Source organism: Strongylocentrotus purpuratus, unplaced genomic scaffold (assembly GCF_000002235.5).
Source record: "Strongylocentrotus purpuratus isolate Spur 01 unplaced genomic scaffold, Spur_5.0 spur5_scaffold_10, whole genome shotgun sequence".
NCBI lineage: Eukaryota > Metazoa > Echinodermata > Echinoidea > Camarodonta > Strongylocentrotidae > Strongylocentrotus > Strongylocentrotus purpuratus.
In genome coordinates this window covers 21,215,435-21,228,579 of record NW_022145595.1, presented here as the reverse complement: position 1 = coordinate 21,228,579, position 13,145 = coordinate 21,215,435, and the positions used below count along the sequence as shown (strand labels likewise).

The following is a 13,145-nucleotide window of genomic DNA, read 5'->3' as shown; positions in this document are numbered from 1 at the left end:
TGGTGTTGGGTCGTGAATTTGGTTCAAATGAACATATTGGAAGCATATGCGATCCTACAATATTCAGTGATCGTTGTCGCGGTTGAAATCGGGTTTAAAGTTATGAAATTGTAAATATTAAACTCTTTATGTTGTATAGCTCCCTCTCAAGGTCAAAATATTAATAAAGCTATAAAACAATGTTTCTTGACTAAAATCGACCGATTAGCTATTTCCGTTTGGAAATTATATATCACAACTACATATTCTGAGATTTTCATGGTCGCAGCTGCCATTGTACGGCCGTATGCGCTATTTGAAATTATCAAAATTTACCGGGAGCACCGTTAAATTGTTATATTCCATTTTTCTCGAAAGCAGAAGTGTTTTAGGGGCTAAATTTTCTAGTGCTTATAATACATCGACAGGGGCATCCAACTATATCAAAATTGTAAAGAATCACTATCCACCCAATTTTCAAAATTTCCCAAAACTGATTATATTTTAAGGGGCATTATTTTGTCATTGTTTTGCCGGTTGTCGGGGAACATATTAGATGAAAATATTATATACCCTGTTCCTGATTACCACTGACTGATTCATTTGAAACTTGAAACGTTTAACTGTGAATATATTAAAAAGATGCATTTCATACCATAATATTATAATCTGAGTGTGTTATGTATTTTCTTCATAGCATTATCATGGGTGTATGTTCACTTATCTTTTGATTAATTTCCTTCATTTACATCTCATGTTTATCCCAAAAAAAATCTAAATTCAAGTCAACTTAAGTGATAAATACGCGATTTTAAATGGTATAGGTTTTAGTTTTTATTTGCATTTTAAAGTTTTACATGTATACTCTATTATTATAAAGAGGCGCTAAACACTTTAAGTACATTATGACGGGAAATTTAGCTGAAATTACCACATGTACCATAATTTGAGTTTGTGATATCAAGAATTAAATTGTGAAATATCAGGAATCGCATTTATGGTATCAACAAGTTAATTTGTGATATCGAGAATTCTAATTCTTAGATATACAAAATGAGAAGAACGCTTTTCGTACTCATCGTAGGTGGTGCTCTTCATGAAAATCACCGTCGCCACCACTAAATAAAGAATCAACAGTCTGTTTTCCACTAATTAAACCAGGGGGGTGTTTCACAAAAATCCTAAGTTGAACTTATCTCTAAGTTGGACTTAAAAAATATGGAAAGCCGTTAGCATCTATGAAAATATCGTGTGAAATTTATTTTAAAAGGCATCAAATGTTGATTCAAATCATTCATATGTTGTATTATCAAGGAGATTTAATGATCTTGATGTGGAATTTAGTAAAAAGTCTAAAATACTTGAATTTTCGCTTTTGAATATATTTTTTTTTAATAGCTACAAATGGCTCTCCATAATATTTAAGTCCAACTTAAAGTTAAGTTCGACTTGGGATCTTTGTGAAACACCCTCCAGACCTTGGGTATAAAGTCACGTTTAACAAAGGCAAACTCAGACCTCAAACTAACTACTATTTTGTTAAACCCGATTTTGAACAAAAACCTAAAGCCGGTGTGACGGCGTCGGGTTTAGATTTCATGTAAAATTTGGTCATCCTTGTACAAAGGGGCCTGGTAACATTGTTCAGAAGAGAGAAACTGATGCTTAGGTAGTGACTTCAATGCTAGATGTACAATCAAAGATAATCTGAATGTTTGAGTGAAACTGGATCATTATTAATGATAACAAATGGAGGAAAAAATAATCTGATCGATTCCTCAATTCTCCCAACTATATTATCATAATTTAATTAAATTTTAGGTGAATGTAAATCGTCAAAAAGCAATAAATTGGTTCTATAAACTATTCTAGACATTTAAATGTTGACAGATTTTTAAAAGCCTGATGTATGTCTTATTTTATTTCATGGGAAAATTCGAAAATTGGTGGGGAGAATTTAGTGTTTGAGGGTGTTGACGCCTTCAAAGAAAGTCATAAATATCTTTGTGGTTTGAGAATTTGTTCAGGATTTTGTACATGTTAGAGGATTAATACAGTAGAAGGAATAAAATAAGGAATACAAATTAGGCAGTTTTTTTTTATCAACCTTCAACAATGTTACCGGCTGACTTTAAAGCTTATCTGCCGTAGTTTACAAGAGGGATTAGACTGCCCTGCAAGGTCACTGGACAGGTGGTTATCTCATCAACTCAGCTCTCAGATAACATAAGTAAAAGAGGATCATGGGGGACCAATGGTCACCGATTAGGCGCAACTAGCTACGAGTAGTGCAGTGGGGCTTTAAATTCTTTCTATACAGGTAGTGGCTTATTTCAGCACATTTGATATCATGTAAATTAAGAAACTATTCAGCTTCATTTAAATTTACGTTCCTTTTGTATCACTGCTAGTGCATACTACAGAATCAAATGATGCTAATGATGATGATGATGACGATGACTGAATTTGAATAATAGAAATCACACGAGAACAAAAAAAAAAGGAAAATGAAAAGGGAAAAAAGAAGACGATGATGATTATGACGATGACTAAATATGAATAATAGAATTTCAACAAACACAAACAATTAAAAAAGGCAAAGGAAAAGAAAAAGATGATTTATAGGTAATTGTGCAATAATGAAAGGGTAAATACTTGTTATTCCTTTATATTTGTATTCTAATTCATTCAGTTTTCCATTTAATATCAAGTTGTAATTTCGTCAGATAGGATCTTTAAGATTCGAAATGAAGTCTGTGTCTGCAAACTACGATCCATCGAGGTAGCGCTATTACTCAGCGTTATTTGTTCACCTCTTATAGGCAAGCTGTTTTGTCACCACTCCATCTCCGCTAGTATACTACATATAGACTACAGGGGATCGTTCTATCCGTTATTAATCAGTGTTTTAATGATTAAATACTCCATATTGTACAATTTCCAATGTCGAACTTGATGGTAACTGTTCTCCCATTATAGAAGATTTGGAATCCACTCTTTACGGAGTCATTATATTAAGAAGATCGCAAAAGCTTCCGGAGTTCTACTCGTGGGCAATTTCTCTATGGTATACGCCAAAGAAATTATTTTGGATTACGTAATAGTAAAACATCACTGTCATGTTTACACTTTCCAACAATTCAGAGATTGAAAAGGCTATTGAAATAATATTCTGATTACGTAATACATTAACAGAATGTTTGTTTATTTCAATAGGTGGTGGACAGGGCCTTAGGAAATTGCCTCAGGTTGATATTTCGGACCTCTTTGCGATCCTGGTTTAATAAGGGATCCCTTCGGATTTGGAGTTGAATTGTCGTCAGTTTGTAGTCAGACTCCTCCAAAGGAATAATTAGAATAACTCAGTTTGGAGAGTTTTCTTTTTCTTTTTATAAAATCTTTAATCAGATACAAAATCACGGATGACATACATACTATAAAATATCCACACATGTTTAAATAAGATCAAGTTATAATTATATATTCCTTTGATAGTTGTTTCCCCTTCAGTATCGAAGCGACTCCTAAAATAAACTAAAAAAAGAAGCGAATTTCCCCTCCTGTACATTTAAGAGCACTGATCAGTTTGTACGATGCTATTATGGCGACAATTAATGCTCCATGGTCAATATACCTTTGTAATTTCCTATCCCCCTGCTTTCTTTGTTTTGTTGCTGTTGTTGCTTTTTTTGTGTATAAGACAATATTTCGGTGCTTTTGGATCAGGAAACTATTCCACAGAATGAAAAAAACAAATCGGGCAATTGGAAATGGGGTTTTCTCTTTTCGACAGGCGTCTCAAACAGTTTAGTAACCCACATTTTGAGCTTTTCCTTAAGAGTCTGGGTTCATATTCATAAACCCTTACGAAGCTATAGTTGTCAATTAATTAGGCTATAGTACATACTAACAACAAGGCTCACTAAGGTTTTATGAATAGGGGCCCAAGTTTTTCTTTTCTTTCTTCATCAATATGATGAAAACTGAAGGCTTCGCCCTAAAGCAAAAATGTGCAATTCATGTGTATTTTGAATAGTGTATCCAAAATATCCCCAAGAAAATAGGGTTTCCGTGCACAAATTAGAGTCAGGATTATATTCTCGAAATGACTTTAATGGTTCAATTGATTGTGTTTAATTTTTAATGCAATTCAGAGTGGGCGTTCAAGACTTATCATCGTCAATTTACAACAAGTCTGTTTATACAGAGTCATTATTGTGAAGGCCTACGCCCCTCTTCGTATGCATAACGATTATGCAAAACAGACCATGTTGTTTGAACTCTTGCATAACTCATTTGTTCACCGCTAGCTTGGCCCATAGCGCATTTAGAGATATAGTTGTGACATAGACGCTTGCGCGTCAGCGGTCGTAGGTTGTTTCATGGACATTGGTGCCCATAAAGTCGGATTAATTTTGTTAACCTCTTTTTATGAAATGTTTTTGACGAAATGTTTTTGACAATATGTTTATTCTTGAGATAGGTAATACCTTCTCAGAACCCAAAATATCAATCTCTATGACTCTTAGATTGATCAATAAAGTCCTGAGAAGATATAAACGTTACCTTTCAAGAATCATACTCCCCAATTCCTTTCATGAAAGGAGGTGAGACAACTTTATTCTAACTTCATGGGCAACAGTATAGTTCCCTCCCACGTATCTATGGGAATTATATACCTCTCTTTAGAAATCTAGCCATCTGATTGGTCGAAATCGGAGTCGTGATTTTAGCCCGAGGCGCGGTCATATCAGGAGGATGTAACGTCCCAGGCCTTGAGACAATAGAAACAGCGATGCCTCCCATAGCATTCAAAACCTATACTATTTGGAGCTCCCTATCCCCTTTTACTGACCAATCAGAAGCCGCTTCCGCTGTCGAGACTAACTAGAAATCAACTAGCTATTGTTTGACCCTTTGACCACTTGAAATTCGGCCACGTTAAAAGGCTTCAAACGCAGGATCCAAGGACAAGTCATCGTAATCAAAGCAGCGAATCGAACACACTTCAAAGACCTCCTCTCCTTTTGGTGTCTCTTTCCTCTCTCAAAAGGTACACGGTAATTAGCTTCCGAAGGTAAGCGTCGTTACTTTTTTTCTTCTAAATTCCATTGTCTAATCACTTTTATGATAATTAATGCTGAATTATGATAAATCACCTTGCAGTATTTTTTCTCATGGAGTATTGCTGTTTTATAGAACTAACCCACGACGGAATTCAAACGTTAGACATGTGAGATATTATAACGTAATAAACCATCTTGATATTTATGTATTGCTATTAAACAATACATTTCTCTTTGTACTGACGACACGATGATTTTGGCAAGGCACGTTTATATTATCTTGTTTTAAATTAGAGGTTTGTTCCCTGCCTGGTTTAATTCAAGTGATGTTTTCATTCTGCGAATACTGAATTTAATATATGATTTAAAATTAAATTATTTTTCCCCATGTTTGTCAACTTGTTTTGATTTTATTTAAGAGAATTAAAAGAGTTAAGGAAATTGGTTTCCATTTGGTCCAAATGGGCCGCGACTCCGGTTTAGGGGAAATACAATAGTGCTTGGGTTTGGATAGACCTCCGATATTAGGGGCGCGTAAGGATGGTTGTCAAGACTCAACCCTGCCTCGAAAAAAAATCAATGTCGAGATATTAAAAGAGTTTCGCGTTTTCGTATCAACCCAACCCCCTACTCCCTTTGTCCTTATTATTCCAGATCCCTCACGTTTGTGGCAGACTTGATGGACTGTAGTTATTCAGGCGTTATAATTCTTTAGTTGTACGATTATTATTATTTTTTTTTTTTTTATATCTTTTTATATCCCAAAACATGTACTAAGAATCTTGCATCACGATTGGTCTAAATGTGTCACATGAACAATAATAGATTGAGATCATGACGGTCGTAGTGATAGTAAAACTATCGTATGCTAGGCATCGCAATTATCCAACATTGGGTTTAAAAAGTTGGTTAACTTTTATCCCAAAATGCAGTGAACATTATGTTACCTAATGTTACCAATTTTTCTTGGCCAACCCTTTTATGAGTGGATTTCTAGTTATCATAACTTGGAGGTTGCTGGGGTGACAATGAAATGGACCTTGAGAATGTGAAGACACAAGCTCGCCATAGCTTTCTGTCTTCAGCTGTTCTTGTTAGCTGCTCAAGTAATATTATTCTCATAACAATTAAAGGTATAGACCAACTTTGGTAGAATTGTGGTTTAAGGGTTTTGGTGCAAAATATCCATTCAATATTGTTTAAATATTGCACTCAGAGGTTTAGATGGCAATACTTCAACCTAAATCCCCCCAAAAGCAGAAATATAATATGCCAAAATCTTCAATCTTGAAGTGCATTCGCTTTATCTATCCAGGTCGGATCGATATGATAATTTACCAAATATATCAATTAGTAGACGCTTTCATGGCAAAATTTCTAACATCACGTATTAGTCAAAACATATTGTTTCACATGATTGGTAATGAGAGCTTCCACTTCATTTTTTCGAGAGGGGGTGGGGGCGTTTCCAAAACTGGTCTATACCTTTAAACAATTTCTCTTATCTTCACCCCCCCCCCCCCCAGATGTCGACGTACAAGCTGACCTATTTCGACGTCCGTGGACGAGGTGAGGTGATTCGCCTGGTCTTCGCACAGGCCCAGGTCGAGTACGAAGACGTACGAATTCTGCATGCCGAGTGGGACAGCAGCAAGACAGACAGGTCAAGTAAGTGATGACATGACCCCATCTCTTTCAGCTTCAAACTGTGTGATTTCTTTTCCCCGATGTATTTTATACATTTACATTACTTTCCTTCAAAGAAAAGGTTTGACCAATCATGTGTCAGATATAATATCACTGAAAAAATGGTCCTTCCGAGAGAAATAGATACTCATGGATGGTATTCTCGAAAGCGGACTAACTTTAGTCCATGGTTTAATCCACCGACTAAGTATGGAATGCCAGGTGTCCATATAAATATATTTTTGAATAATTTGCTATGTCCCTAAATAACCATGAAAACATAATTATATCATAGTTATATTTTGTTTATTAATTATGTTATTACATTTTATTTTAATTTAGTGACATATTAAATTATTCAAAAACATATTCATATGGACACTTGGCATTCCATACTTAGTCGGTGGATTAAGCCATGGACTAAAGTTAGTCCGCTAACTTTTAGTTCACTATTGACCATAAAGTTGGAATGTTATACTTCTTACCTCTTTTCATGCAATAATGCAAACCAATCGTTTTTCTTTTTGTGATAAGATTACCATCCCGATGTGGGTGTGTGCACAAATGGTATATTTAAACATAAAATCTGTTTGAGAACCTACTTTGCCAAATAGCCTACACTGATGCGTGCATTCACATATGGTTTTTAAATACTTGATCTTTTGGGCAAATATCTGTTTGCGAAGATCCAACAAAACGCAGATAACTTTGTTCACAGTTTACCAACCGAATTCCATGGCGCACCTTCCAAACCCACTAAATCCCACACCCATTCTTATCTGAAAGCACACCCATTCTTATCTGAAAGCACAGAATCACACGTTAAAGCGAAAAGAAAAGATCCACGATTAATTCACGAAACCATGTTTGCGATGAGGATTTACTGGTCATGGCTAGGGAGTCAATATGATGTGAGGAAGAAGGCAGATTGTGAAGCATACATAATTAGAAGAGGTAGAAGTAAAAGAAATAACATCGCCGGCATGAAATACCAATGAATAGCCTCAAAACGTTGACCGACGACAATTTGCCGAACACTAATCTATAGCGCTAAATCAAACATCATACCCGTTATCACCGGAGCGATTGCCGTACAACCAATCTGGCATTGGGTCCTGTGACAATATTGTTCCAGGCTTTATTTCGTCAGTTATAGTTAGGGTTAGGGTTAGGGCTACAAGTCGGTCTTAGATTAAAGGCAATGTTTAACAATGTTTCCAGTTTTACAAATCTGAGATGCATGGCCCTATATGTGTTATCAATGTCTGTGATATAGTTTAATATTGAAGCCCTAAACAAATTTCGCTTCATGAGCATGAAGTGCCTCAACGAAGTAAAAGTCTTTGAGTAAACGGTTAACTATACTCCATCCCCCCAAAAGACTGAAGTGTAATATTAAAAAACCGTTGGGAAAACGATTTTTGAAATTTCGAATTCCGATCATAGATATCTTGATAATCAGATAGGCGATCGGCATGTAAAAGTCATGGGATTCCTGACTAACCTAAATGCTTATAACTATGAATTCCTCAAGTTTAGGCTGAGGTTTATGAAAAGATATAGTATGGTTCAGGGTTGGAAGTTAGACATTGGTGGTTTGTGTCTTCACCGCGGAGTAATCGTCACAGGAGCATTATTTTGTGCATTACAACTGGTAACAAATATAAATTATAAAACGTTAAACGCTTTTTGACTTTTTCTTTCATATTCAGGATTCCCAATGGGCTGTTGTCCAGTCATGGACTTGGATGGGATGACCATGATGCAAAGTATGGTCATAGCTCGCCATCTCGCAAGAAAATTTGGTAAGATGAAATGATGTTAAATATGAGTAAATTATCATACACTTGACATTACAAGAAATATTATCATGATTATAAGAACTACTAAATCAGATGATAGTTTAACGTTTTGAAGAAAGACATACTGAAGCTAGTTTTGGAGAGACATCATGAAAGAGTTGAGGCTCAAGATTGAGCAGAAAGCCTAACAGCCTAATTATTTGAGAAAGACATGCACACCTTAGAATTTGGTATCTTTATGTTTAATTTTAGCATCATTGACACCCGCCTCCAATTTATGTCATGATCATCGTCTTCATTCGTCTCTTCATCCGAATACTAACCAACATCATTGTTCACAAGTAACATTATCACAAATACCATCATCTTCATCGTCATCATTTTTCTTCTTTTCTCGTCTAATTTTAAACAATTGTTATTTTATAGATTATGTATATTGACAGTGGAATGGCATAAACTTAGCTTAATCCTATAGAACCAGCTAGTATCTTTGTGTCATTTTTCTTTTGGGTCATGAACAGAAAGTACGAACCATTTGTGAGCTAAACAAATATACATGATAAAGTGCATTGGACAAATCAATACATTAAATCAAATGAAATTATCATCATTAATTACATTATCATCAACAACATTAAACTATATAAACAATATCATAATTTGAAATTGTCCTCCTCATCAACATTATCATGATTATAAATATCATCACAATCATCACAATCATCACCAACATCATCATGATTATCATCATCGTCTCAAGCATCATTACCATCATGGTCAATCGTCATCATTTCCACTCTCCTCATCATCAACATCTTTCACCCAAATTCTCAAATCTCAGATTTCTTCTTCCTCATCATATTTTAGTTTTTTTCAAGCCTTTCTTTCTCCATCTCCTATACGTTAAAGTGACACGGTAACATTGTTGAAGGTTGATTTAAAGATTGCGTAATTTTTGTATGAAATGTAACATATTATCTTTCTTTTACTGTACTAACCCTCTAACATGTAACAAAAATCTTGAAAATATTCTAAAACTACTAAGATATTAATAGTTTTCAAAAAAATTGTTACTGTGCAACACCGTCTAACAGTAATTAAAATTGAATTCTCCCATTTTTAATTTTTTTTTTCCCAGACAGGCTTTTAAAAATCTGTCAAAACTTAAATGTCTGGAATGGTATATAGAGCCAAACCATTGCTTTGTGAGGATTTACATTAACCTAAAATGTAATTGAATTGTAATAATATTGTTGGGAGAATTAAGGTATCGATCAGTTCAGTTTTTCTCAATTGTTATCGTTAATAATAGTCCGTTTTCACTTAAACTTTCAGATTATCTTTAATCGTACATCTATCATTGAAGTCACTACCTTAGCACCACTTTCTCTCATCTGAACAATGTTACCAAGTCCCTTTAATTATTCGTGAGTATTAGTAATGATTATCAACATGGCTTTATTTACTTTTATTCATATTTCTTTTTCTTCAGGGCTGGCTGGTAAGGATGAGAAGGAGATGACTATGGTTGACATGATGAGTGATCTATGCACTGACATGCTCAATGAGATGTTTGAACTTATCTTCGAGAAAGACGCCAAGCGAAAGGTTTGGTTTGATTTATGCTATTATCATTTTTAACTCTTGTTCTTTACTATTTATAAAAAAAACTCACATTCTCTATTATAATAATAATAATAATAATAATAATGGTGGCTTCTTATATAGCGCACATGTCCGTCACGTTGTGACGCTCCTGGCGCTGCCCCGATTATTACCCTGGCTTTAGCAAGGCAGCCACTGCGGCGCACTAGCATTTCAAGGAATTAATTCCTGCCAGGTACCCATTTACATCACCTGGGTTCAGTGTGGCAAATGTAGATCAATGTCTTGCCAAAGGACATTAGTGCTGCGGCGGGACTCGAATCGCGGACCATAAGATCGACAGTCCGTCGACGTATCCACTCGACCACGACACCTCTACTATTATAAATAAAATTCTATTTTCTTACTATCAATACGTTGATCTTTTTGTCAATGAGGTTAGCGATTTTGTCCCTTCATCAGTACGTTTTCTTAACTTCCTATTTTTCTCTATAGCACAAAATAGCGTTTTATGACCATTATCCAAACACTGCCGACAGGTGGCGCTTACGCACCACGCGCCACTACGCAATATGAAAACGACATCATTAAACATAAGTCCTTTTATAGGCTTTTATTGGTAGATTATCTTGATATTTTACAGGTCAGAGGAAAGAAGAAGGAACAATTAAGAGACAATTAATATATTGCAAAGATCAAGCGATAAAAAAGCCTTAAAACATGTTGTTGATTGCATTCGTTTTCCACTCGTCATAATATGTGTAGTTAGGGTAGCTATCGGGGAAGGGGGTAGAATCATTAGGGACTTTTAGATTCTGCACGACGCGAACGTGGACTGCCCTTTTAAGGCAATGTGACGTCCCTTTAAGGCACTGGCAGTGACGTCACATTGCCTTAAAAGGGCAGTCCACGCTCTCGTCGTGCAGAATCTAAAAGTCCCTATTATATATCATACGCCGGGATCTTACGACGCCGTTTTCCGAGAGTAGTAATTGACAAAGGGCATAATGGTCCTGGGTTACTTGTCCTAGGGGAGTTTTTGTAGCAAATAGTTGTGCGAGGTTATACTCGTACCAGAATCATGTCCCTTTACGTCCCTCCCCACCTCCGTATCGCAGTATAATTGACAGTATGTAAATTCACTGTGACAAATACGCATTTATATTTTTAGGAGGATATGACGACAGCGTTCGTGAAGAAGTCTGAAACTTACATGTCCGTGTTTACTGGCTGGTTGGAAAAGAATGGTGACGACAAAGGATTCCTTGTTGGAAATACGGTAGGTATCATAGACACAACATGAATGAAAAAAAAACCCAAATATATTACCCACACTTGACCCAATCGTCTAACCTACTCCACATCTCGTTCTACCTTCCCTCTCCATCTACCGCTGCATCAACAAATCATTTCTTCCGCCTTTCTTACTTGCATTCTTTATTCTGATATCTTACACATCAGGGGCATTGACAGGTATCGATAGCCCTATATACAGTCTGTTAAGAGCAAGAAGGGCGTTAAGTCTGTGTTTAAGCGTATAAGTAAACGCCCTTCTGGATCTCAAAGACATAATTATGGGTAGTATGTCTTCCTCTTTTGGGGGCCCGTTTCACAAAGCCTTTTTTCAATGACAAATGACAAAAATCAGTGACAAATCTGCTGATAACCAATCAGAAGCAAGGATTTCAGTAGCTAATATAACAAAAACAGTCATTTGTCACTGATGAAAAGTTTTGTGAAACGCCCCCCTGATTTGCGCCGTCTGATCTAATTAAAATCAGATGGTAGATCCAGTCCTACTTTAGTATTTCTTCTCCGTTTTAACTTGCGTCCTCTTGTGTAATGTCTTCCAATCAGGTAACATTGGCAGATCTAGCGCTCTTCAACCTCCTCGAGCAGTTGTCCACCAAGCACGCAGACATACTGACCAAGAACCCACCAATGCAAGCTTTCCTTGACCGCGTGAAGGTAGAACCCAATGTCGCCGCCTGGTTGGAGAAGAGACCGAAAGGAGAGATGGATATCTAAAGTCTGGAGTCCTCTTAGGTTGACCTTGGGCATTTTAAAGTCCGTCTGTATTAGTTTGGCCAGGAAGGATTAGACCTCCCTGCATGGTCACTGGACAGGTGGTTATCTCATCAACTCAGCTCTCAATTAAAATAAGAAAAAGACGATCATGGGGGACCAATGGTAACCGATTAGGCATTGTTTGTTATATAGAGGGCGCAAGTATATATAACTAGTACAGACTGTCTTTCAGAGGAATCTACAAGGGGAGCCGTCGCTGCATTATGTAATCGATCGCAATTCTTGTAAAATAACCCTTTTGTGCTATTAAGTTTACCATTATAGAAAGATCCATTTTCATTTTACATTTTTACTAACATATAGAATGAACTTACAGTTTAACCAATGTGACCGTAAAGACAGATTCAGCCAAAATACCTGGAAGACAACAGAACATTTCTTTTACAAAGAAATCTGTTTCAATAGGCGCAATAGATGGGAATTGGAAAAAATAAATCCAATTATATCTAACATATTTATCCCAAAATTTGTCCACCAAACTTTATTATTGCAGGATAGTATCCGTAAATCTAAATAATTATAGTTTCATTATGTCAACGTGTTTCTGTTGAAATTTATAATGATTACTACTTCACTGTTTTAAGTTATTAAAAAAACACTATAATAAAATTCATGATTTACTTGCGCGTTTAATTTGTGTGAGTGTGCGTGTGGGTATGTGCGTGTGTGTGCGCGCGTGTGCGTTTGTGGATGTTAACTGTAGGTATGCCATGGGGGGGGGGGGGTTATGCTCCCAAATCCGCCAATGACTTGACATTGAAAACATGAAAGTATTCAGTATTTAGCCATGACACAAGCATGTATTGATGATGGATAAATCCTTGGGTAAGAAAACGATATAGCTCTGATTTCTAAAAAAAAATGCAAAATTCAGAAGAAAGGATTGCCACAACCGAGTCGTAGAGACACAAAATCTTGT

At 36.0% G+C, this 13,145-nt stretch overlaps 1 protein-coding gene across 2 annotated transcripts; it reads left to right on the top strand.

Moving 5' to 3' along the window:
• Window positions 1-4,782: 4,782 nt before the first annotated feature.
• LOC115918029 (S-crystallin 4-like) lies at window positions 4,783-12,835 on the top strand. Of its 2 annotated transcripts, none has more exons than XM_030979748.1 (6): window positions 4,783-5,056; window positions 6,572-6,713; window positions 8,444-8,536; window positions 10,026-10,141; window positions 11,310-11,417; window positions 11,996-12,835. In XM_030979748.1, the coding sequence occupies exons 2-6, from the start codon at window positions 6,572-6,574 to the stop codon at window positions 12,164-12,166; spliced, it is 630 nt and encodes a 209-aa protein (XP_030835608.1). In that variant the 5' UTR covers window positions 4,783-5,056; the 3' UTR covers window positions 12,167-12,835. The 2 variants fall into 2 exon arrangements, with proteins under 2 accessions (XP_030835608.1, XP_030835609.1); XM_030979749.1 differs by having other exon boundaries at window positions 4,926-5,032.
• The last annotated feature ends 310 nt before the right edge of the window (window positions 12,836-13,145 follow it).

Coding starts and splice junctions, on each gene's coding strand:
- LOC115918029 (XM_030979748.1), top strand. CDS start 6,572: ATGTCGACGTACAAGCTGACCTATTTCGACGTCCGTGGACGAGGTGAG. Junction 6,714..8,443: donor CAGCAAGACAGACAGGTCAA/GTAAGTGATGAC, acceptor TTTCATATTCAG/GATTCCCAATGGGCTGTTGT. Junction 10,142..11,309: donor AGAAAGACGCCAAGCGAAAG/GTTTGGTTTGAT, acceptor TTATATTTTTAG/GAGGATATGACGACAGCGTT.